Genomic DNA, 25757 nt, shown 5'->3' with positions numbered 1-25757 from the left:
CAGACAAGCTAAACTTATTTACTTTTAGCTAAACTCATTTATTTTTGGCCTGCCATGGGACGAGATATTATTTCTCACGTCGATTCATGTGTGCTAAGCATAAGGGTTCTGTTGGCCCTCCTGTTCTGATACTGTTAATATCCATTCATTAAACACCCTTGGGATACCGTTGCCATTGATTTATTGAAGCTTCCATTAATAGAAAATGGATATCATTAATTGTCTGTTTGCATTGATAATTTTTTCAATTATAATTTGGTCAGTTGCAGTACTTTTTCTTCCATGAGGAATCACAAGTTACAGTTACTTGTCCTGGTATTCCTGTTGAGTCATTCTTTGCGAACAATTATCTAACAAATGATTATTGTGCTGTTTAACCCTTTCGCTGCATTTTGGGCACTTGTCATTTTATTCTGTCTACCACCAGACGAGCTTATTCGGCTTAGGGCAACCTCCAGCAGCCAAAGGGTTAATAACCGCCGTGGTACTACTGTTGGGTGGGTACAGTGCTGACCACAATCCTTCATCACACATCATATCCAGGTATATCAGAGAGACAAGTCAAAACACTTGAGGTAAGAACGACAAATATATTATCATAATGTGTCCTGATCTTACAGAGGAGATTAACAAAAGTAACTTATACACAAACTTGATAACTGTACAATGTTCAGTTAGAAGTGAATGGGAGTAAACTTTGTATAACACAAATACTTCATCATTAACTGTACTTTAGGATGAACCAAAATTCAACATAACATATTTCTGCATTATATGAACATCATCTGTGGGAGCACCATCACAACACTGTGTCGAGGTAAACACTCTTCACTACATACACCGATTTTAATCATTTATTACGACAAAACTAACGAAGCCACTCTTTCTCTGGGACTGTCAAAAGGAAGTTCTCCACCAATGTCAGCATCTTAGGAAATTTTAAAGGAAAGATTCCGTGAGACTGTTAGAAAAGGTCAGAATGATATGCTACATTTTGTAAGGAGGGAAACAAAATACTACTTTGATGCCCACAGAGCCACAACACAAGCTCATATTGATCTTCAATTGTTTGAAAATAAATCTCTTCTGGTTATTTTTTATCATTACATCTCGCTTTTTTCTGTAGTTTTGTTAGTTAGTTATAATAATTGTTTAAAAACGGGATATCATTTGCATAAATGAGGTGTGAGGCACATTACACCATGGAACTCAACACAAACTACTAATACTAGAACATTATTGTTAGTGCAAGTCATTAAGTAACACTCCACACTTTTATTAGTGATATATGGCTGAGTTAATTGTCTACACCTGCGTCAGTCATCACTATGAACGGCATTCCTGACTGACAGGCAGGCGGAAACAGTTTTCTCCCTGACAGCGTGTAGGTCTGCCCTCACAGTAATAACATCACCTTCCTTCACCGACACAACACACAGATGTAACTTTCATCCATCACTGAAATATTTGTCATCACTAAAGTCATTGTTTTCAGCAGTATTACCGCGAGTTTGTAGTATAAGTGTAGGTTCATATCTTCACATTACCATGTTTCATCCTAACACATGTCACTGAGTCAGTCTCTCACAGTTTAAGTAAATAAAGATCAATGAAGGAGGCAGCTAACATTACCAGCTAGTTGGCGTCGTGCCTCGCACACTATATAGTCTGTCTAAGAAAATTATACCTAAGCGTTGTGAACACAACTGTGTGTTCTGTCAGAATACATGTGCCTTTTTGCAAACAACAATCTTTGCAGTCAGCTTTCAGATAGTAATGTTGTAATTTTGATATCAGTTCGCTAAAAAATATCATTGAAGTAATCTGTCAACACGGAAACATTCTTTACTGGCTGTGCTAATATGAAAAAACATTTGCTGAACGTTGTATGGTAAACACAACCAAAATAATATCATCACTTACTGAGTCTGTAAATCAACAACTCTAGTTATCAAACAAAACAGTGTCTGTCATCCACCTCAGTTACCAGAACTGTGGGTACACACCGCCCCATTCTTTACTTTTGATACAAGCCAGATTTTCACAGGTGTAATTATACTTGTTAAATACCTGATATGAAGCTGTTGTTCACAAAGCTATGGTTCACTAATTTCTTACAGGTGTGTGTGTGTGTGTGTGTGTGTGTGTGTGTGTGTGTGTGTGTGTGTGTGTGTGTGTGTGTGTGTGTGTCACTACTGTTTCATGACATTTTCGACTCTGACAGTAGAGTGTCTGTTCTTTAAATGGGCGCTAAGGTTACTAGGGTCACTGGTCTGATAAGGGCAGAGAGGACAGCAGTAAGGCTTCTCTCCAGTGTGGGTTCTGAGGTGCTTCTTCAAGTCGTGACTTCGGTGTGTGCGGTAGTCACAATGTGGACACACAAAGGGCCACCCATCACTCGGCCTGCGGAGGAGCTGGGTAAGAGGGAGCGGGGGGCAGGTGGTGGTGAAAGTGCCCATCGGGGACTTGTGAGAGCCAACAGCTGACGACGGTGGCCTGGGCTGACCTCCCACACACTCTCCTATTATTGGCCTCCACGACCCGCCTTCAGACATCTGTAAAGACACGCCAACGTTACTCGAGATATTGCAGGCGTGAGGACACTTAACCTCATGTCCACCACCACCACCACCACCACCACCACCACCACCACCACCCTCAACACCACAATACTTCACATGATGTTCAGAAACACTGTCACTATATTCACTACCACAACATAACACAATACTCCACACAATGACGACCAATATCCCTGCGACCTGTTAGATTATAAATGGGACCTACACGACTGCCATACAGCTATAGGGACAGTGTCGAGAGAATAAACTGAATACTAAGGTTCGGTACACAAGGAGGCAGTGTACTCGGCTGGTTGAGTGTCGACCGCTGCAAACTTGAACCTGTAACTCTTCACTAACATCATCTTCCCTAACATCTTCCTCTTCACTAACATCATCTTCCCTAACATCTTCCTCTTCACAAACATCTTCCTCTTCACTAACATCTTCCTCTTCACTAACATCATCTTCCCTAACATCTTCCTCTTCACAAACATCTTCCTCTTCACTAACATCTTCCTCTTCACTAACATCATCTTCCCTAACATCTTCCTTCACAAACATCTTCCTCTTCCCTAACATCTTCCTCTTCCCTAACATCTTCCTCTTCACTAACATCATCTTCCCTAACATCTTCCTCTTCACAAATATCTTCCTCTTCCCTAACATCTTCCTCTTCCCTAACATCTTCCTCTTCCCTAACATCTTCCTCTTCACTAACATCATCTTCCCTAACATCTTCCCTAACATCTTCCTCACAAACATCTTCCTCTTCCCTAACATCTTCCTCTTCACTAACATCATCTCCCTAACATCTTCCTCTTCACTAACATCATCTTCCCTAACATCTTAACATCATCTTCCTCTTCACAAACATCTTCCATCTTCCTCTTCACTAACATCATCTTCCTCTTCCCTAACATCTTCCTCTTCCTCTTCACAAACATCTTCCTCTTCCCTAACATCACCTCATTAGTACTGTCCATGAATTCTATTGGTTGAGAGATGTCGAGGCTGCCACCATAACACTGTGACAACAATAATGGTAAGAGGGGAGGTATCAGGGCAGTAAACATAACACTGTGACAACATTGACAACAAGAGTGTCAGGACTGTCACCATAAGGCTCTCAGGCAACACTACAATACCTCACAAAAATAAAAGGATTTCATAGTTAAAAGAAAAACATTGTTAAATTGTTTATTTTACAACTTGATACCTTTAACAAAACCATTTGATGTTAATACAAGGACAATTGGCATCCTACAGATTCCATTATAAAACCCTTTAATATTTGGGTATTCTTTTACAATGTGGCCCTGTATAATCAACAAGCTGACACCCTGGCACTCTAATAACAGTGTCAGGGTGGTATATATATCTATTTACAATCATATATTTATTACTATCAACATAATAGTTATAAACAACATCTCCAGTTTAACTTAGGCAGTGTGTGTGTGTGTGTGTGTGTGTGTGTGTGTGTGTGTGTGTGTGTGTGTGTGTGTGTGTGTGTGTGTGATGGACGAGGCACGAGTACAGAGAATTCTGCTCCACAGGTTATAATCGTACTGTGTTGACGTCAGAATACACAAGCTGACATTCTAACACCTCCACCTCACTAACCACACACAGACTATAGCATCATTATCCACAAACAACAGAAAAATAATCCAAACCATATAAAAATCACCCAAAGAAAGTCAATGTGTAGTCACTCAAAAAACTATCTGTACTCGGGGTGATCGATGATTTCCAGAATGAACACTGTGACTCCTGTTGTCTCGGTATGGTTGTCAAAATCCTTCGTCCGTTGTGTCATATTTTTTCAACATAATTTTTGTATAGATAGTTTTTTGAGTGAACGTGTACACCAACACACCTGGTTTCCTACAATATCTGTGTACACCTGACAAACACCTGTAGCTGGTATATTAGGAAGATAGCGTGGTGTATAGAGTTTTCTAGGGTGAAATCTGGTGCTGGGTGAAGTTGAGGTGATTGGTAGTGTGAGCTAGGGTGAGGTCTGGTACCATGTGTTATAGAATGAGATTTGGAACTGTGTCCTAGGGTGACCCCTGATGGTGGGTACTAGGGTGACCCCTGATGGTGGGTACTAGGGTGATCCCTGATGGTGAGTACTAGGGTGACCCCTGATGGTGAGTACTAGGGTGACCCCTAATAGTGGGTACTAGGGTGATCCCTGATGGTGAGCACTAGGGTGATGCCTGGTTCTGGGCATTATGGTGCCTGGTAGACAGATGGTGCTGCAGGTGGGGAGGGCACTAGGGTGATGCCTGGTTCTGGGCATTATGGTGCCTGGTAGACAGATGGTGCTGCAGGTGGGTGCGGTCGGTGGTGCGGTAATAACAAAAAGCACAGCGGTAAGGTCTGAGGACGCCCCCTTCATGGCGAGTTAACACGTGTCTCTTGAGGTCATTACTCCTCTTGGTCTTGTACTCACAGTGATGACACACGAAAGGCCAGCCTCCAGTGTGCTGCCTTACGTGGTTGTTCAAGTCTATTTTATTACCAGACGTGTACCCACAGATTGAACATGTGTAGATGCCTCGTATTGCACAGTCATTGGGTAGGGTGATGCCGGTCCTCATAGGGGTGGGCGTGGTCATAGTGGGCGTGGTCATGGTGGGCTGGAACCTCACCCCACTGCCTGACACCTGAAAATACACACCAACATTACTCTGTGGTGAGCGGCCATTATGGTCCCTCCAATATCACCACCACCTCCACCACCACCACCACCTCCACCACCACTACCACCCTCGTTACCTCTAACATCCGTTCATCATTAAATTGTGTTCTTGTTACTTACTGAAGTGTTTATGTTACTTACTGAAGTGTTTATGTTACTTACTGTACTGTTCGTGTTACTTACTGTACTGTTCATGTTACTTAATGTAGTGTTGGTTTAAGCTACTGTAGTGTTTGTGTTACTTACTATAGTGTTCGTGTTGCTTACTATGGTGTTCTTTTAAGCTACTGGAGTATTAGTGTTACTGAAGTGTTCACGTTACTTACAGTACTGTTTGTGTTACTTACTGTACTGTTCGTGTTACTTACTGTACTGTTCGTGTTACTTTGGTGTTCAAGTACACAGTGTAGCGGAGCATTCAGGTGTACACAGTGTAGTGGAGCATTCAGGTGTACAGTGTAGTGGAGCATTCAGGTGTACACAGTGTAGTGGAGCATTTAGGTGTACACAGTGTAGTGGAGCATTCAGGTGTACACAGTGTAGTGGAGTGACACATGTGTACCCTTATTATGGACACATGCTCAAGGTGCACTGTATCACTGGACCACACTATATATGAGTTACATTATACTGTGGTCCTGAAGACACCTGCTGAACACAACACAACACAAGGTTTAGTGAGGTTATCGTTGTGAATTATCAGTATACAGATAAGAGATACAACTAAACACAAGGTAGAGTGTTGTAAAAGTTGTAGATGTGAATGTTGGGGTGGAGGGAATATTATGTTGTTTTGAGAATAACAAGCCAATGTGAGTGTTGTAATCGGTACAGAGTGTTGTAATCGGTATAGTGTTGTAATCGGTATAGAGTGTTGTAATCGGTACAGAGTGTTGTAATCGGTACAGAGTGTTGTAATCGGTAACAGAGTGTTGTAATCAGTAACAGAGTGTTGTAATCGGTACAGCTATACATGATGAAGGTTGTGAGCCAGGAGATCATCTTCATCCTATAACTTAGCGTCACTGTCTGGCATGATTGGGGTGTTTGGTAGCTAAGTGAGAGTTGAGGTGGACAGCATAAGTGGTACGGTAGGGGCAGACAGGACAACGATAAGGTCGCTGAAGCTCTCCCTGATGGCGGCTCTGCAGATGCCGCTTTAAGTCGTGACTGCGATTTGTCTTGTAGTCACACTGGGTGCAGACAAAACCCCAGCCCCCCGTGTGTTGTCTGACGTGTTCACTGAGAGCGAATCTGGAGACAGCTGATATCCGACAGATGGGACAGCTAAGGGAACCCTGCATCACCAGGCTGCTGCCACCCACCTGTAAAGACACCCACACTATACTCTCGCCGCTCTGTTGTAAGCCACCCACAACCCCCACCACACACAACCCCCCACCACACTGTACTCTCTTACTAAGAAACTTTACCTTATATTAACCCCTTCAGTACGATGGCCTTAACCTCTTGAGTACGATGGTCCTATCCCTTTGAGTACAGTCACTGTAACCTTTGAATATGCTGAATGTAAGGTCTTCGTACTCAAGGAGCTAATGTCCTCATACTCAAGGGGTTAAGGTCATCGTACTCAAGGGGTTAATGCCATCATAGTCAAATAGTTAATGCCATCGTACTCAAGAGGTCAATGCCAACATAGTCAAGAGGTTAATGCCATCATACTCAAGGGATCAATGCCAACATAGTCAAGGGGTTAATGCCAACATACTCAAGGGATCAATGCCAACATAGTCAAGGGGTTAATGCCATCATACTCAAGGGATCAATGCCAACATAGTCAAGAGGATAATGCAATCTTTCTCAGTGGTTAATGCCATCGTACTCAAGTGGTTAAAGCCACCGTACTCAAGGGGTTAATATTAGGGTTTCTTCTTATACTGTATACTAGATGAATATACAGGAATATACTGATTAAACTCCAGCAAGATTATTTATGTATCTAACTCTTATTATTACACTAATCCAAGTACTATATCTCGTGTGTAAGTTATATCCAATAATCCATTAATAACCTATAACACGAGCCAATAAGAACCTAACATTAACACAAGCCAATAAGAATCTATCATTAACACGAGCCAATAAGAACCTAACATTAACACAGGCCAATAAGAACCTAACATTAACACAAGCCAATAAGAATCTATCATTAACACAAGCCAATAAGAACCTAACATTAACACAAGCCAATAAGAATCTATCATTAACACAAGCCAATAAGAACCTAACATTAACACAAGCCAATAAGAATCTATCATTAACACTGGCCAATAAGAACCTATCATTAACACAAGCCAATAAGAATCTATCATTAACACAAGCCAATAAGAACCTAACATTAACACAAGCCAATAGGAATCTACCATAAACCATGATGTTATAAGATGGCCACAAATACAACCCACAACCTCCCCCCCCCCGCCCTTCACAACCTTATAAAAAAATATAAACGTCTTGAAGATTTACTTTTACCGTATATGAGGTGGATGACGTCACAGTGTTCCTCAGGTGTCAAGGAGTAGTGATGATGTATAAGTCAAGTATCAAGGAGCATTATTATACTAAGATATACCGGTATATAAGGGGGATATATAAAACACTTTGGTATATATTATAGGTTTTATTAGTACTGTATAGGTAAGAGTATAGTTAACGGTGCGGTAGGATACACACATACACACACACACACATACACACATACATACATACACACATACATACATACACACATACACACAGTAGTGGCTGATATTCTTCCTAATATGTGCAGTATACATCTAGAAAATAAATATTATTTACTTGTGTGTTAAGCTTATCAACATGGTCGAGAAATTTAACCTAACCTGACCTGGTCTACTCTAAGTTGACCTGACCTGACCTACTCTAACCCAACCTGACCGGACACAACTTTGGCCTGACCAAACCTAATCATGCCTGACTTCATCTAAACCAACCTGACTTGACTTAACCAACCTAATCTAACCTAACCATACTTAACCTAGCCTAACCTAACCATGACAATATTTAAGCTAATCTAACCTAACCAAACCACAACCTAACCTAACATGACCTTCACCATAGACACATATATAATTTAATATCTTTCTCACCTAAGCATTAAAATATTTAATAACTGAATTACAACAATATAAGCAGACATATATGTTCCCAGGGCGCTTATGTGCTATGTCAGGGAGGTTATGGTGTGAGGGAGGTTATAGTGTGAGGGAGGTTATAGTGTGAGGGAGGTTATAGTGTGAGGGAGGTTATAGTGTAAGTGAGGTTATAGTGTGAGGCAGGTTATAGTGTGAGGGAGATTGATGATGCAACAGACATGACACACACACACACACACACACACACAAAATACCAACAGTTGTGATAATCAATGAAAGTGACAAATAGTGTTGTTGTTTATCTTATTTACAACACTATAACTTCCCCGTGGTGAAGTGTATCTAGTAAGGTCGGTTGTTAAGAAGCTGCATTACTCTACGTGTCTTGTGTGCATCAGGGTGAGGGAGGGACGTCTTGGTAAGGTAAAGCACCGTACCATGATAGGTGAGGGAGGGACGTCTTGGTAAGGTAAAGCACCGTACCATGATAGGTGAGGGAGGGACGTCTTGGTAAGGTAAAGCACCGTACCATGATAGGTGAGGGAGGGACGTCTTGGTAAGGTAAAGCACCGTACCATGATAAGGTAAAGCACCGTACCATGATAGGTGAGGGAGGGACGTCTTGATAAGGTAAAGCACCGTACCATGATAGGTGAGGGAGGGACGTCTTGGTAAGGTAAAGCACCGTACCATGATAGGTGAGGGAGGGACGTCTTGATAAGGTAAAGCACCGTACCATGATAGGTGAGGGAGGGACGTCTTGATAAGGTAAAGCACCGTACCATGATAGGTGAGGGAGGGACGTCTTGGTAAGGTAAAGCACCGTACCATGATAGGTGAGGGAGGGAGAGAGGTACAGGATATAGTGGTTGGTGTGTGCTATATAAGTGTCATGATATATATAACAAATAAGATAATTGGAGGGTTTTAGTAATAATGAATGACAATTGTTACTACGTCTTCCTATATACATGAAACTACGCAGTAATTTACTCATGACTTTCAGTAACCTGGTGAGTCAAGTGCTGTACGTCAACTAACATCACTCAACCAAACCATGGCGTCGCTCATGCTAAGTTAAATGTTTGCTTTTTTATATTAGATAAAATTTCATAAAGTTTATATAAGTATTGCACTAAAGATACAGTAAAGAGTGATGGCCTAGAGTGCAGTAGAGTACACAGGGGCGGCGATCACTTCACTCAGTCATGCCAGGCAAGAATGGCTCAAGTCTCACGTGACCAACATGGTGCTGGAATGCTTGTTAAACACGCTTCTCATGATAAAAACAATGTTACGAGTGAAACTGCCCACAAGACGAGTGCATCGTGACAAAACTATAAAGGTTGGTGTGTGGACTTGGCTCCCTTAGGACTGCTTCAGGCATTAGCCTGGTCTAGTTGTTGCTGATCGAGCCTGGCCTGGTAGAAGAGCTCATGATGGCGGTGTTTTTTGTGAGAGCGGATGGTGGACGGGTCACTGGCCCTGTACGGACAAAAGGGACACTGGTACGGTCTCTCCCCAGTGTGGGTGCGGACGTGACGCTTCAGGTCATCACTAGTGCGACTGCGGTGGTCGCAATAGCTGCAGAGATACGGTCTCTCACCAGTATGGGTTCTAAGGTGCAGCTTAAGCTTGTCACTGCGGCTGCACACCTTGCCACACAGAGGACACGTTACCTTAGCTTTGCCTGTGAGAGCCCCCACCCTGCCGAGCTGTTCCAACCACTGCCGACACTGTAAAGACGGGAGAACACAGGTTATGAACAGCACCTCCGCACCCAACCTTACCATAACAAACTATCACCATGTAAACTTTACTCATTATCCAGAATAAAACATAAAAGCACCTAGATCGTGAAGCAGCGACACAACACATGACCAGACCAGAGACTAGACGAGAGCAAGGTGTAGTGTACGCCTCGGGGGGTGACCACCTTTCTCACACACACCATCAAAAACGGAGTAAAAACAAAACACAAACTATAAAATAATCACATATATTTACAACCAATTATAGTGAATTATTTGTGTGGTATAACGATGTTTACTTGTGTGATGTTGACAGTATATTCATGGTCTCTGTGGTAAACAGGGGGTCACCAACATGTATAACTGTTTACTACAACTTTTTATCGTGGATGACGAATCTTATTTTAGAAGAAAGTTATAATGGAGAGTTGTGGAGAATCACGCGCACACACACACGCGTCTTAACCACCATAAGATAACGTACCGGAACTGCTTGCTCCTGCGGCCGCTTGGGTAAATTTTTTTAGCCCTCTCCCACATCCTCCCTCCCCTCTCATTATACAAGCAAGTCAGTAAAAAGTTTAATAACCATCTACAACTGATATAAAAGTAACAATGTCAATATGGGAAAGCTTTGGGTTGCCTGGGCGTTTAGTTGGCAATATGAACCGCTAGTAAGATCACCCAACGTCTGGTGTTAAGATGTATCAGTTTATGTTAAATCTTGTCTCGTATGTTAAATGGTACAGTGAAACCTGCAGATAACGGACTTTTCTCTATATAATCCGTTACATGGAGGTTTCACATATAACGGACTTTCATCTCTATCTAGTTCATTAGATGGCCACAGTCCCTGCAGCTAATTTCCACTGATGATGACCACCGTCCCTACAGCTAACTTCCACTGATGATGACCACTATTTAAAGGTTAATCTCAACAAAGTCAACTTGCCTCTGATAAAACCAAAGCACTGTTAGTCTATGCACTTATGTTAACGTTGTCAGACTTCTAGGTGCCGGGACCCTGTGAATTATCTATTAAGTTCAATAAGCATCAAAGTAATTATTCAATAGCTGAGAGGTAAACACTTGCACGAACTCAAGCAGTTTATAATGAAAGGAATTTAATTACTGTGTTTACTGACATGAGGAATAATGTTAAGGGCTATATCATAATCTACTCATTCGTCACATTAACCTTTTGTGAACATATCCGACAATAGCATCGTAGCAGATATATTCTACAACAATTCACATGTTATGTTTGTACTGAGCATCTTTATAGAGGCACTCTGTATCTACTAGACAATGGCCAACTCAAGAAGTACTGTTCCTGCTCGTGCATACATAGTGAAAGTGATGCTGGTGTTTATGACGACTTTCCCCAAGAGTTAACCATTGAATCTAGTGAATCTGGAGTGAAATTTGAGTGAGAAGGATGAAAAAGCTGTCCATTCACTCATTCACAGATGGGATTAGAGTGATTCTTTATTCCCCGACCAAAGATGGACTATTTCAAGATGTTTTAGAACAATACCCAGGTGAAATATCTTATTGGATAGAGTACTGTACCCTCATGTTGCTGCCGTCGACCCAGCTTCTCTCTTCAGAAGGATGTAGCAGGAAAATATAAGCGTTCCTTAACTTACTGAGCCAATGACTTCAAGGTGTACTGACCATATGCTTAGCACACCTGTATATGGAGCCAGCTGTTTCCTCCGCTTGGGTGACAATAGTATACCAGGTACTGACATGGTAAGGAAAGTGGGTAATGTTTCCTCTCGCCTCAAGAATAAATGCAAGGAGGTCTTTCATATACTTGGCATCAACACATCAAGACTGACTCAACACATCAATACTGACTCATCAACACATCAATACTGACTCATCAACACATATCAAGACTGACTCATCAACACATCAAGACTGACTCATCAACACATCAATACTGACTCATCAACACACATCAATACTGACTCATCAACACACATCAATACTGACTCATCAACACATCAATACTGACTCATCAACACATCAAGACTGACTCATCAACACACATCAACATTAACTCACCAACACTGACTCACCAGCTAGTAGGTTTATATAATTAACTAAAACAATTTATTATCAAAACAATTCCATCCTTTATTGAATAAGACAAACATGAGGAAAAATATAAAAGTTATCATTAATAAGACAACCATCAAATAAACCTTTAACCCTTTGGCGACGATACTCTAGTTTAACCCTTTGAAGACGACGATTTAACCCTTCAGGACTCAAAGGGTTAAGTAAACACTAATGGTCACCGTTAACTCAAGGCTTCACTTACAGTACATCACTTTATTTATTTACATTATTAACATATACATACATACATCAGTACACATAGTAATCATACATAACATTGTACTTTTTGTGTATACTGAAGCTTAAACCCCCTCAATATTATGTATACCTGTGTTGTACAGTATACCCCTGTTTAAAGTCGCCTCCAGTAACATGTATACTGAAGTTATAGCCCACAATATAATGTACACTGAAGCTATAACCTACACAATAACATGTATACTGAAGCTATAACCCAATGTATACTGGAGTTATAACCCAATGTATACTGAAGCTATAACCCAATGTATACTGAAGCTATAACCCAATGTATACTGAAGCAATGTATACTGAAGCCCAATGTATACTGAAGCTATAGCCCAATGTATACTGAAGCTATAACCCAATGTATACTGAAGCTATAACCCAATGTATACTGAAGCTATAACCCAATGTATACTGAAGCTATAACCCAATGTATACTGAAGCTATAATGTATACTGAAGCTATAACCCAATGTATACTGAAGCTATAACCCAATATAATGTATACTGAAGCTATAACCCACAATATAAACTGAAGCTATAACCCAATGTATACTGAAGCTATAGCCCAATGTATACTGGAGCTATAGCCCAATGTATACTGAAGCTATAGCCCAATGTATACTGAAGCTATAATCCAATGTAAACTGAAGCTACAGCCCAATGTATACTGAAGCTATAACCCAATGTATACTGAAGCTATAACCCAATGTATACTGAAGCTATAACCCAATGTATACTGAAACTATAACCCAATGTATACTGGAGCTATAGCCCAATGTATACTGGAGCTATAATCCAATGTATACTGAAGCTATAATCCAATGTATACTGAAGCTATAACCCACAATATAATGTATACTGAAGCTATAACCCAATGTATACTGAAGCTATAACCCAATGTATACTGAAGCTATAACCCAATGTATACTGAAGCTATAACCCACAATATAATGTATACTGAAGCTATAACCCAATGTATACTGAAGCTATAGCCCACAATATAATGTATACTGAATTTATAACATTTGGTAGGAAGTTATAGGTGAAGTTATGATTCAGAAGGGCGCATCTTATGATTGAGGTAACTACTGACAACTATGGTGGCAGAGAGGTCAGTAGGGGGTGGCAGACAGGTTATTGGAGGGTGGCAGACAGGTTATTGAAGGGTGGCAGACAGGTTATTGGAGGGTGGCAGGCAGGTTATTGAAGGGTGACAGAACAGGTTATTGGAGGGTGGCAGGCAGGTTATGGAGGTGGCAGACATGTGGAGGGTGGCAGACAGGTTATTGAAGGGTGGCAGACAGGTTATTGGAGGGTGGCAGGCAGGTTATTGGAGGGGCAGACAGGTTATTAAAGGGTGTCAGACAGGTTGGAGGTGGCAGGCAGGTTATTAGAGGGGTAGACAGGTTATTGAAGGGTGACAGACAGGTTATTGAAGGGTGGCAGACAGGTTGTTGAAGGTGGCGACAGGTCATGGGAGGTTGGCAGACAGGTTATTAGGGGTGTGACAGGTCATTGGAGGGTGGCAGACAAGTCATGGAAGGGTGGCAGAACAGGTCATGGGAGGGTGGTAGATAGGTCAATGGGAGGTTGGCAGACAGGTCATGGGAGGTTGGCAGACAGGTCATGGAAGGGTGGCAGACAGGTCATGGGAGGGTGGCAGACAGGTCATGGGAGGTGGCAGATGGAGTCATGGGAGGTTGGCAGAACAGGTCATGGGAGGTGGCAAACAGGTCATGGGAGGGTGGCAGATAGGTCATGGGAGGTTGGCAGACAGGTCATGGGAGGGTGGCAGACAGGTCATGGAAGGGTGGCAGACAGGTGTATGAAGATAATTTTTACTTGTGTCGGAGGAAATGTTTTCTGAGGGTGGATCTATCACTGGCCCGATAGGAACAGAGAGGGCAGGGGAAGGGTCGCTCCCCGGTGTGTTTGCGCACGTGTTTGACCAGGTCTGCCCGGCTCCTGGTGGCATAGGGACAGTGATGGCACGTGAAGGGTTTACAAGCCCGGCAGTTGTCCACTATGCACCCATGGTGACACGTGCGGGATACGCCATCCCATGACACGCCAACCCCGGACACCGCCCCGCGCACACACTGCAAAAAGACACACCACCCATTAGTTACTACTGTATGATGCGCCTATTGTTGTGTCCCCTCCCTCCCCCCACCACAATAACTCCTCCACACAACACATGATAACTATAAATGTTAATGAAGAGAGTGAATGACTTGTACTGTACGGGCAGCAACGCTCTCGGCTCCTTTAGTCCTTGTTCTCACAATACTGTACATGACGAGATCTCCAAACTTACACTCACTTTTGTTTGACAATAATTACCAAAGGAACAGGTAAAAGTAGACGTGTCCTACATATGTAGGTCAGGGTGGGCTGTACACATATGTTGATGGAGGTTTGAGGCCAAGTGCGTCCTGTAGAGACAATGCGGACAACAGTGGGGCTTTTCCCCCGTGTGAGTCCTCACGTGTTTACTTAGAGCACTCGAGTCTGAGCATCGGTATGAACAGTGAGGGCAGGCATAAGGCTTTTCTCCGGTGTGTATCCTGACATGTTTCTTGAGGTCTCCTCGACTGGGTGAAGAATAAGTGCAGAACTGACAGCGGTGCAGGTGCGGGACAATGTCTTGGGGAGTGAGTGCACCACCTTGTGGACGCAAGGCTGGGTCTGGCTGGTTGTCCGACGATGTAACTTTAGATTGGAGTACTAAAGCATCGTGGGGACGGGAGGTGAGCTCAGCTGGTCTACTCCTCCCTGATTCACCTGTCCACGGCCGACGCTGTAAAGAGATGCAGCCTCCGTTACACTCCCTTCATGGCTCCAACTTGGTCCTACCTTACAACACAAAACTCCTCCAACAGTAACCTTCCCACAAGCATGCAGTTTTTCTCCTTAAAATATTCCCCAATAAGTTTCCGTCCTTCCATTCTCAACATGCACAACTTAACAACTGGTAGACGCACGAGGACAATATTATCTAACATTATCCCAGTTTTCATTACGTATATATACACACACACACACACTTACACTAAATGTATATTGTACAGCATCTCAAAAAAGTATCTGCTAGGATAGGTCCGATGACTTCCGAAATGCTACATGCAACTTGTGATGTCCCGAGAGGGTTGGTATGTGTCGCTCTGTGGTATACTGATCCTACTACAGTACATTTGGATCATTTTAAAGGTGTGTGTGTGTGTTACAAATCTACAGAAGTTTGGACAAATATTGTAAAATTGCACAACTTAAGTTTACTTTGTGTAGGTCTATATAATTTTTTATTGAGAAGTTGGATTAGGTCAAGTTAGATTAGATTAGGTTGGGTTGGATTAGATTAGGTTGGTTAATCAGCAATTGTACTTCTTATTAAATAATTAAACACGCAATCATATTTTGTAAAGAATTTAATTATGTTTCTATGTCATCTGCTGTACTTAATGTCAAAGTTATTTAAAAGATATGAGGGAACCCTTTACAATCTTATGTTAAAGAAGTATCCACAAAATATACCCCAACTACTCTACTGTAAATTACCACTTGAGTCTTGTATCCATGAACAATAACAGACTAATGAAGTTTGATGGACTACTGTGTATGGAGAGGAAAATCTGTTCGGGTCTGTTAGGTCAGGTCAGGTTAGGTTAAGTTAGGTTAGACTGATAAAATAGAGGTTTCACTGTAAATAGTATTATCTCAGTAGTCTCTAATAGTCACCCGCCCATAAATAGGGTAACAGAAACAGTGAAGAATGGGTGAATGAATACAATGAATGGATGAATAAGAAGGACATGGAAGGATAGTGAAGAATGTATGGATGAATAGAGTGAAGGATGTACTAAAAGTTAGGTGAATATACAACCAGGAAGCAGCAGCGTGCGTGAATGAGTGGAGAGCACAATGGCCTGTGATATTAGGGTAAAGATCTACTGTTGGTGGGTGACAGTAAATGAGAGGAGAATGTGTACTGTATCTTGTTAGTCTCACCCATCTTGTTTTAGAAGGATAAGACTTTGAAAGAGTATAATGTTTTAAATATTATACAAGTCACAATTGATCACTATACAATGATGGTATTTTTAGTTATTGTAGTGTCCAATACCTTAAAATATGTTTCAAGAATGGTAAGACAACACAACATAGCACAGCACAGCAAAGCAGAGTGGAGTAGAAAGTTCAAACACGATCTGTCAATTAACTTATTAACACCTAACTCACATACACAACTTGTTCCTACAAACACCAGTTACTTCTTACTTTAATTTTTACTTTATCCTCTTTGCCACTCACCACTCTGTAAGCCTCTTGGGTGGTTGGTCACGTCTCTATTAGACACTGTTGGGAAGCACCGGCTCCTGAATGTATCTGTACCTACGCCAGTGTTGGTAAGTCTAGTCTTGAATGAGCTCATACTCGGTGCTGTGACAACACTCTCACGCATATTTTTCCAAGAGTTTACAACTCTCACTCCAAAAAAGTTTCCTCGAACTTGTGGCTTCTTCAACCATAAGCTGTGACCCCTTGTGGGGCAGGCATCCACCAGCTCCAGGTATGAACATTCAACTGAGTAATGACCTCTGAGGTGTTTATAAACTTCTTTTCAGTCACCACTTGCCCATCTATAGTATAAGCTAGGCAGCTGCAGGCGTTCTAATCTCTGGGTACCTGAGGTGCCGTAGTGTAGACACCAGTCTGGTGACCCTCCTGTTAATGTTCTCAATCTACCGAGAGGGTAGGCTATCTCGGGGACCAGACTTTTTATATTGTCTCCAACTGGGAGCTCAACAAGATGGCTGAAATATAACTTGGCTCCATAACTGACTACACTAATAATAATTATAATACAGTAATAATAATAATAATAAATAAAGTCATCTGCAGTATGTTGTAGTAGAAAGTTCAAATTAAGGTGGAGGTGGTCAGTAAACAATGAGGATGTGGATAAATGACAAGCAAAAACAGACTAGATGAATACAGTACAGTACAGTGCTGAGAATAATGTGGGGAACTTAACAACACCCAAACACACAACTAACAACCACATCCATACAACTACAACCAACAACATACATACATAATAATATAATGGTTGCCCTTTGTGTAACGAGGATGGCCACCTAGGCATTAATTTGTTTAAGGTGTAGAAACTGTCGCCAACACAACAATCACACCCCGAGTTAATGAGCTGCATGACCCAATGTCAAGGAATTCTCTGAGAAGACCGGACAACTCGCCAACTGCACTGGCTAACCATTACCCCGGAAAAATCCGCAATCAATTAACACCCAAGTCTGCAATTACTGCTGGCTGCTGGGTAGGGAGAGACAAAAAGAAACTTGCCCGTAGTTTCACCCTACCCGGGAATCAAATCCGGGTCCACTCGCTTGCGAGGCAAGTATGTTAACCATTACACCACAACTACAACCAATATCCACACACACAACTTCCAGGTGTTGTTTCAAGTATACTGTATTTGTCATTTAAGTAGTAATAACCAATCATATCCCTCCATGTGTGTCCTAATAACAATAAGATCAATCAAATATCAACAATAAAGTAAACAACATCATCAAAAGTGTTATAGTAAGAATCAAGGTTAAAGAAAACGAGAATATACTTGGATCAACAATATTTCTTTCTTTCTTCAAGGGGCTAAGTGAGGTGCTCTATCACCTATATACATTAACTGACATGCACTACGTAACATAATGTATATACAGTATACTGGTGAAGCCATTGATTATTGTGTCTCTTCCTTCTCCTTTTGTGGATAGTTTGATACACTACATAATATCCAGTTACTAAATATAATCACAGAGTTTTTTCCTCAGTGTATAGATATTAGAAGCAACAAAAATGGCTCCTTTCATCATCACAATTTCTTCCTACCTACGGTTGTTCCTTAATACACAAAATGCCTCTATAATATGTACTCTCATCAACTCTTCTCAATGATACAAAGTGATCAAAAAGTCTCTGTGCACCTATACTATTAAAAATCTCATTACAGTATTTACATTTTTCTACTTACAGTAAATATTAAAAATAGTCATAAAAGAAACATGTCGGCAAGTTCATGATTACTATTTCCAATATGATCAATATCCACTGTATATAAAAACAATGGAATATCTCTTTACTATAGAAGGTCCACAAGGAATATTTCATCATCTTGTACAGTACAACTGTGAACAGAAATAACTCGGCAGGGAGGGAATGCAAACTGTCTGCCTCATAAAAAAAAAAAAAAAATCAATAAATTATGGTGAGAGAAGCAAGGTTTATAATCGTCACCTCTGCAACGTTGCAAAGTCTCCATCTACTCCTACCCTCATATATGGCACCTCCCTCCCATCCTACATACAGTATATGAAAATCTATCAACCACAATCCCTTTCATACACAACCTGCTGTGTTATAAATATGCTATTTTATATACAAATATGTGTGTGTGTGTGCCTGATAGCTTGAGTGTGTGGAATGTTTGTTATGATAACTTGAGTGTGTGGTGTGTTTGCCGTAGGTAGAGTGTGTGGTGTGTTACTACCTTACTACACTCACCACTGTTATTTTCCTCTACAGTTTCATCCTCATACCATAAACGGTTCAAGCTCTCCTCTAACATGTAGTTCTCATACACTAAGACCATAAGAACCACTACATTCCTCTACTACAGTATTTACCCCACTAGAGGAAACATCATGGTACCCTTCCCTCTATACAAGCACAACTCCTTGCTACTCTTCAGTGTTATTTTGTCCATTCTTGTCCCATTTTATGTTTAAGCTTAAAGTGACTCTTCAGATTACTTGGGTCCCCAGTCGAGTACAGACAGAGATTACAATGGTAGGGTCTCTCTCCTGTATGAGTCCTAATATGTTTGATTAAATTGAATTTCTTCTGAGTTACATGTTGACAATATGGGCACTTAAAAAAACGAGGTTGGTCATGACTGTGAGTGGGTAGAGAGTGAGTCCAAGTGGACATAGGCTGTGTAGGGAGTAGCTGGTCGGCTGGAGGACGCTGGGTGCAAGGATCTAGCACACCACCAGGCACACCGCCCATTGTCCTGCTGCCATACTGAAAAGAGAGGCACCAGTTCAGTGAGTGGCTCGCCTGTATACTGTCTGTCCTTCACCCTCCCTCCCCCAACCTCACTAACCCTCACCAAAATGATCATATGCTAACACTATAAACATTAATGTGTAGGTGTGTGTGATACAACAAATATTACCACAAACACACACATACATACACAGACACTATGCTCACTAATCAAGGCTGCAAAAATACACAAATAGTCATTGTATTCTCTTTAATTGGCTAAGGAAAACTGATTGATCACTCAAGTTACAGTTTAAGAAAGATTTGTTTGTCACATGTGGGGTGCCGCCGACTCCAAGTTGTCAACATCAACACCGTGTAGTGAGCGTACATGTTTGCGTAGGTTGCCACGCTCATTACTACGATGAGGGCAGTGTGGACACCCATAAGGCTTCTCCCCCGTGTGAGTACGAAGGTGGACTCTCAGATTATCTCGGCGACTGATCACTTTACCACACACGGGACACACGATGCCAAATCCACCACTTCTGATACCACCACCAACACAATCGCTACTGCCAGCACCAACACTACAGCTGCTGCCTCTGTCATCTGCACGCTGCCACTGTAAAGAGAGTCCACCATTACTGTGGCGACTAAGAGACTTGTTTCAGCTAGTCATTTGGCTATCAAAAATAAACACATTCCACAAGACTCATGACATTATCAACCTAAAACATTTTATCCACAAGTGTGTTCAGATTGACATCAATATTTACTGTACAATGGCAGCAGCACAACTTCTAGGCATCAATTATAACCTCCCAAGTCCAACCTTTTCAATTTATTTTGTAATACCAGACACGAGTATGGTACTGTTTCACCACTCATGAACCGAATCCATGGTACTGTTTCACCACTCATGAACCGAATCCATGGTACTACTTCACCACTCACGAGGACTTATTATCAAAACAGAGCGCTGGGAGCAGACTGTCCAGAGTTGTCCGAGAGATCTCTGCCGTGTATGGAGCGAACATGCTTGCGAAGATTGCCTCCAGTTTTGCTACGATGTGGACAGTGAGGGCAGGCATAGGGCCTCTCCCCTGTGTGAGTACGCATGTGTACCCTCAAGTTGTCCCGTCGACTGATCACTTTGCCACATACAGGACAAACTACACTCAGTCCACCACCACCACCACCACCATCCACTACAACACTGCTGCTACCGTCGTCACTCCTCCCCACGTGCTGCCACTGTAAAGAAGAGCCCACCATTACTACCGCTTTGTTTTACAGACTGGGGGCCACTCATTACACCATAAACCCTTATAAACACCCATCTCTTTATCTTATACAGTAGCTACAAGGTGTAAATGTTTCATGCATCATCACAAACATATTCAGTGAACAAGATCCAGTGGTAGTAGTAGTCGCAGTAAGTAGTCGTAGTAGTAGTAGTAGTAGTAGTAGTAAAGTGTCAATTGCAGGATGGTATTTATCTCAAGTGGTACTCCCAAATACCAGCAACTCAGATGAGATAAATGGTAGCAGAAGTGTATGTAAGTAACCCAGTTCATATTTATATCTTATTATATGGATAATTGTACGGTTAATCTGTAATTCTTATAATTATCGGCATCTTACTGAAACTGTAAAATATACAGTACAGGATTTACTTTCCCTGTGTGAAAGACTTTATTTGTGTAGGTGACATTGGGGGAGGCTGGAGGCCATTATTTAAAAAAAAAATAGTAGTAGTAGTAGTAGTAGTAGTGGTGGTAGTAGCTAGTTGTTGTTGTTGCTGTTGAAGCAGTCCTGTAAAAAAATAGTAGTAGTAGAAGTAGTAGTAGTGGTAGTGGTGGTAGTAGCTAGTACTATCAGTAATACAGTCGTAGTAAAATTGTTGTAGAAGCAGTACTATTATTATTATTGTTAATTTTAGTATTATTATTACCAGTACTGTAGTAGTTAATAATAGTGCAGTAGTAAGAAGTAGGAGAATTCCCAGTTGATGGCCAATGACATCTTCATTCAGCTGACTTCAATGTACTGTACTGTACTGTAATACAATATTGGTCACTTTCTTCTCTACTGAATTTACTTAATACTCATCTAAGATTTTCCTTGTTGTTTGTTGGTCGCCAAGAATCACAATGCTGATTTGCGAGTAAGGAACCGAAGGCACATAATAGGGTCTTCTTTCACTGTCTCGCCAGTCTCTCTCTCTCTCTCCGCTGAGATAACGTAACATAACGCCGTTCAAAAATTGATGTTTTGCTAAAATTTATCAGAATTTTCACCCAAAACCAATTTTTCAACTTCTTTTTTATTAAATATTGAAATGAACGTAAACATTTATAATTTATTCCAAAAAAGTAACAAAACTAAGCCTAAAGGATAGAAACTCCAGCTTACCAAAACATATCATGTGGGTTTGTGTTGAAGCGTCATAAGAGTACTCGCTAACTTAAGTCTTTTTTTACTAAATCACAAAAGAATAGAGTAAATTAAAACTCATTTACTTAAGAATTGTTAACTAACCTGTATATATATATATATATTAAGAATTAATTTAATGTGATAAAACTATGAGGTGTTCAACAAATACAGTTCGCTGAATATGAGGTACAGGTACTGAGTGTAAGCTAAGAACATGACTGTAACATTATCATAATACAGTACACCAAATACTGTAATGGGAGAGGTGGTGATCATCTTCTACTGTAACTTAGTGTAACCAGAAGTGACCATTAACTTGGCCATAAAATATCACACTTTGTACAGAATTAAAAAAATCCTTAGAGGTCTGTGAAGATTCTTGGCGTCACTCTTTTATATGTAATAAAATGTTAAGTTTAAGCATTAACTAACAGTATGCCATACAGGGTATTTGTGTTTTACTTGTATGTACAAGTATAACTACAGTACCTGCATATTTATTTTATTAAGGGGCTTTAGTCACTACAAATTGACTGATCTTTGGACTAGCCTTGGTATAAGGTTCCCTGAGTTCCTAACCAACAAACTCTGGAGGATGTACACACGCTTCACTCCTCAAAGGCTTTAAGTCATGAGAAACTGATCCAGAAATGCATATATATACGAGGTTGGTCAAAGACTGGGTGCCACGATCAGCCATCCCAGCATAAAGTTAAACTGGACGGCAGAAGACCAACATGATATAAACAAACCTCAAGAAACAATAAGACATGTAACAGTCTGTCTTACATGCCTGGTAACTGTGCTAGTTCCCAGTAGGTATATCCCCCAAGTGTCACAGTGAGGCTTGACTTCAGCAGCAGCAGCCAGGGGATAACTGGTCTGATGTACAGTCTACTCTAGGGCAGTCAGCCAGAGACTATAGACAAAATGGTGTTGGTTGGTTACGTAAAACACGCCTTTAAAACATCTTGTGGCTCTAGAGGTGGGGGGGGGGGAGCCTACACACTTCATCCCCCTCAAATGAGAATGATGGGAGTAAATGCCACAATAGGGTATAGGTGTAACGAACACAACACCTAGTTAAGTCAGGCAGCATAATGAGAGTGGCCTGGTTTATGGAGGCACATTAGAAAAGTGATGGAGAGTTATGTTCTGTCCTGTACTTCTAAATAAAGTACATACACTTTAACAAGACTTAAAGAGTTTAGTTGGCAGAAGTAAATGTTTCCCCAGGTATAAATTCTCTCCTCTTTCAAATAACACATCAACCTTATGCTTCATATCTACAGGGAAAAATTGGATTCACTGGCATACTATTTGATTAATACATAATAATAATAACTTGGTACAATTTTATTATAAATACAACATATTAACCTTTGATTATAAAGCAAATTATCCTCAACAGGACAACTTGAAATTGTTCCATGACAAATGTGTAATAAATCTTGTTGAAACATTATCATAAAACACTACCTCCATTATATATAAATCTGTCCTTCCAGTATTCACTCATACCTGGAAGGCTGAAACACACCTGACTTAGATCAAGTTAACAATTTATGTGCACATGTTTTAGGACTTTCAAATGACTAATTTAAGCCCCTAGAGTAAATGCCAAAAGACTCATTCATATACAGTAGCTGGCACCTTACATCCCCTCATCATATAAACGTGCCTTTCAATCACTCTCTTTCCCGTTAACAGTAGAATGGTATACCAGGTACAGTATATATCAAATAGTTTCATCACTTTCAAGGAATTTCATAATCTGTAACAACCATCAGAATACATGAGACAGGGGGCAAATGAGGTAAAAGGAGAGGAACAGAAGATAATAGGGACAGAGGAGAATGAGGAAGAGGGCACAGAAAAGGTGGAGAGGAGAGATAAATAGAAGAAGAAAAGATGGATAGAGAAGAATTAAGAAAACAGGGCGAGGCCAGAAAAAAAGGGGGAAATTTGATAAAAGCGCTACACCCACGTCGTCGTTGTTCACATTCACACAAACATGATCATCGTACATCAGTTAAAACCCTTAAAAGTTCACCATGACACAACAATTCAAGAAAGTATCTGCTTCAGTAATCGCTCCTTCACCATAAATGTCTCTGTTCATATCCCTTCATCACCCTCTTACTATTTTCTTTGGATTTTATAAAGTACCCACAATGGATTCTTTCTCCCCACCCTAAATCTGTGTTAACTTTAGACTATCACGTGTGGTGGTGTTTCTTGACGTGTTTCTGTAGGTTGCTGCTGTCCGACGATCGGTAGGGACAACTAGGGCAGCTGTAAGGCTTCTCCCCCGTGTGGGTGCGTAGATGAGTCTTGAGGTGATCGCTGCGACTGACGCTGCGCCCACAGATTGGACACATCACCGGTCGCCCACCCAACACCCGCCCACTGTACATCGGGGGGGCCGCCCACTGCAAAGAGACCCAACAATGTCACTACTGCACTCCAGCCACTTCACAAACACAAGGTAACTACATGACTTTGCAATTTTCACTTTCACCTTTCCATTAACGTTAAAACTGTGATGAGCCGGAATTCCATTAAAAGATCAAATACTCAAAAATATTTATTGTCACAAAATCTCCCAAATTAAAGAGAAGAAATTAAAATCACAATTTAAAAAGAAATAAAAAATTCTAAAAGTTGTGTTTAAGTCACTATTTAGGGAGGACCTAATTAAGAAATATATAGTATACAGAACTGTACTGTATGCAACAATAGTGACTTTAGTAGTAACAATAATACAAGTGGGAGATAATTAAATAATGCCCTACAAGACTAGAACAAAAGAATGAACACTGACAATCATGATCACTCCTCAACAACATTAACAAAGTTGATCACACTAAGAACCACAGAACCTGACATCATCAATCCTCCTCCCTAGAAAGTTGAGTACAGTACTGTGATTACATTTGACTGCAGCTGCACACAAGTTAACAACAACTTGAATGAACACAAATTTCTCTTATTCACAACATCTTTGTAAATACTAACTGAAAACTTATTTCATGTACGTATTTCCTTCCCCTTCACCCCCACAAAAAATGCAATGAGGGAAAAGCTTACAGAGTATTCACATGTTCATTACATCAAGGCTCCCTCTTAACTGTACAATACTGTATAACAATTAACATGAGAACATCACATGAGTCTCCACAATATACCTGACCTAAAGCAATCTAACATCACTCCTGTCTTTTTTTTTTTAGTTTCACTTGCAGCAGACAGTGGAATCATTTGTTGTACAGCATCACAATCTTGGGAAACGTGGGAAATAACTTTGCTTGCTGGATTTACATTATATCTGGGCACGACTGTTGGCAGGGCTTAGCGGTGGAGGGAGGGAGCGTCGGGTGTGGGTACCTCGGTGCCGCTTCATAGAACTGGCATCTTTGCAACGAAAGTCACACAGAGGGCAGGAATAAGGCATTTCCCCAGTGTGTGTGCGAACATGGCGCCTCAAGTTGGAACTGAGGCGAGATGTGTAAGGGCAGTATGGACATTTGTGAATGTTTTGAGATCCAGGATACACATTTTGAAGGGCCACTTGCAACCTCTGAGGACCCATATGTGCATCATGAGAGCCTGCATGTACAGCCTGATTGCCCATTTGCACATCTTCCAGTCCTGTATGAACTTCTGGGTCACGTCGCCCACAGCCAGATACCCACGAAGAACTGCGCGCCCAC

The 25757-nt window shown here is 41.1% G+C and overlaps 2 protein-coding genes and 1 long non-coding RNA gene across 17 annotated transcripts in view; 1 reads left to right on the top strand and 2 right to left on the bottom strand.

Annotated features, from left to right (window-relative positions):
- Nucleotides 1–2977: 2977 nt before the first annotated feature.
- LOC121856317 (glutamic acid-rich protein-like) lies at nt 2978–3823 on the bottom strand. The gene is made up of 3 exons (XM_042351794.1): nt 3781–3823; nt 3474–3529; nt 2978–3369 (listed from the first exon to the last, which is right to left on the bottom strand). Exons 1-3 carry the CDS (start codon nt 3821–3823, stop codon nt 3103–3105), a joined length of 366 nt encoding a protein of 121 aa, XP_042207728.1. The 3' UTR covers nt 2978–3102.
- The window catches only part of LOC121856286 (longitudinals lacking protein, isoforms A/B/D/L-like), a 58429-nt gene continuing 36423 nt past the window's right edge, over nt 3752–25757 (bottom strand). The window contains exons 5-6 of one of the 15 annotated variants that reach the window (XM_042351733.1): nt 20560–20859; nt 20162–20227 (exon numbers count right to left, since the gene is read on the bottom strand). In XM_042351733.1, the coding sequence (XP_042207667.1) occupies nt 20572–20859 (288 nt within the window). In that variant the 3' untranslated portion in view covers nt 20162–20227; nt 20560–20571. The other 14 variants (XM_042351723.1, XM_042351728.1, XM_042351725.1 and 11 more) reach the window with 14 other exon arrangements.
- Nucleotides 8764–9109, top strand: LOC121856290. The gene is made up of 3 exons (XR_006086947.1): nt 8764–8810; nt 8857–8972; nt 9042–9109. It is a non-coding gene; the product is annotated as an uncharacterized LOC121856290 (long non-coding RNA).

The sequence above is a fragment of the Homarus americanus genome, unplaced genomic scaffold (genome assembly GCF_018991925.1).
Source record: "Homarus americanus isolate GMGI-L3 unplaced genomic scaffold, GMGI_Hamer_2.0 scaffold48220, whole genome shotgun sequence".
Taxonomy (NCBI): Eukaryota; Metazoa; Arthropoda; class Malacostraca; order Decapoda; family Nephropidae; genus Homarus; species Homarus americanus.
Note: the sequence above shows the minus strand (reverse complement) of the source record. Positions and strands in the feature narration are given on the sequence as shown.

What these genes read in the sequence shown, in the direction of transcription:
- LOC121856317 (XM_042351794.1), bottom strand. Translation starts at nt 3,823, where the DNA reads ATGCCAATTGTCCTTGTATTAACATCAAATGGTTTTGTTAAAG. An exon ending in ATCAAATGGTTTTGTTAAAG is followed by an intron (nt 3,530 to 3,780) that starts GTATCAAGTTGT and finishes AGTACTAATGAG; the next exon opens with GTGATGTTAGGGAAGAGGAA. An exon ending in AAGAGGAAGATGTTAGGGAA is followed by an intron (nt 3,370 to 3,473) that starts GAGGAAGATGAT and finishes GGAAGATGTTAG; the next exon opens with GGAGATGATGTTAGTGAAGA.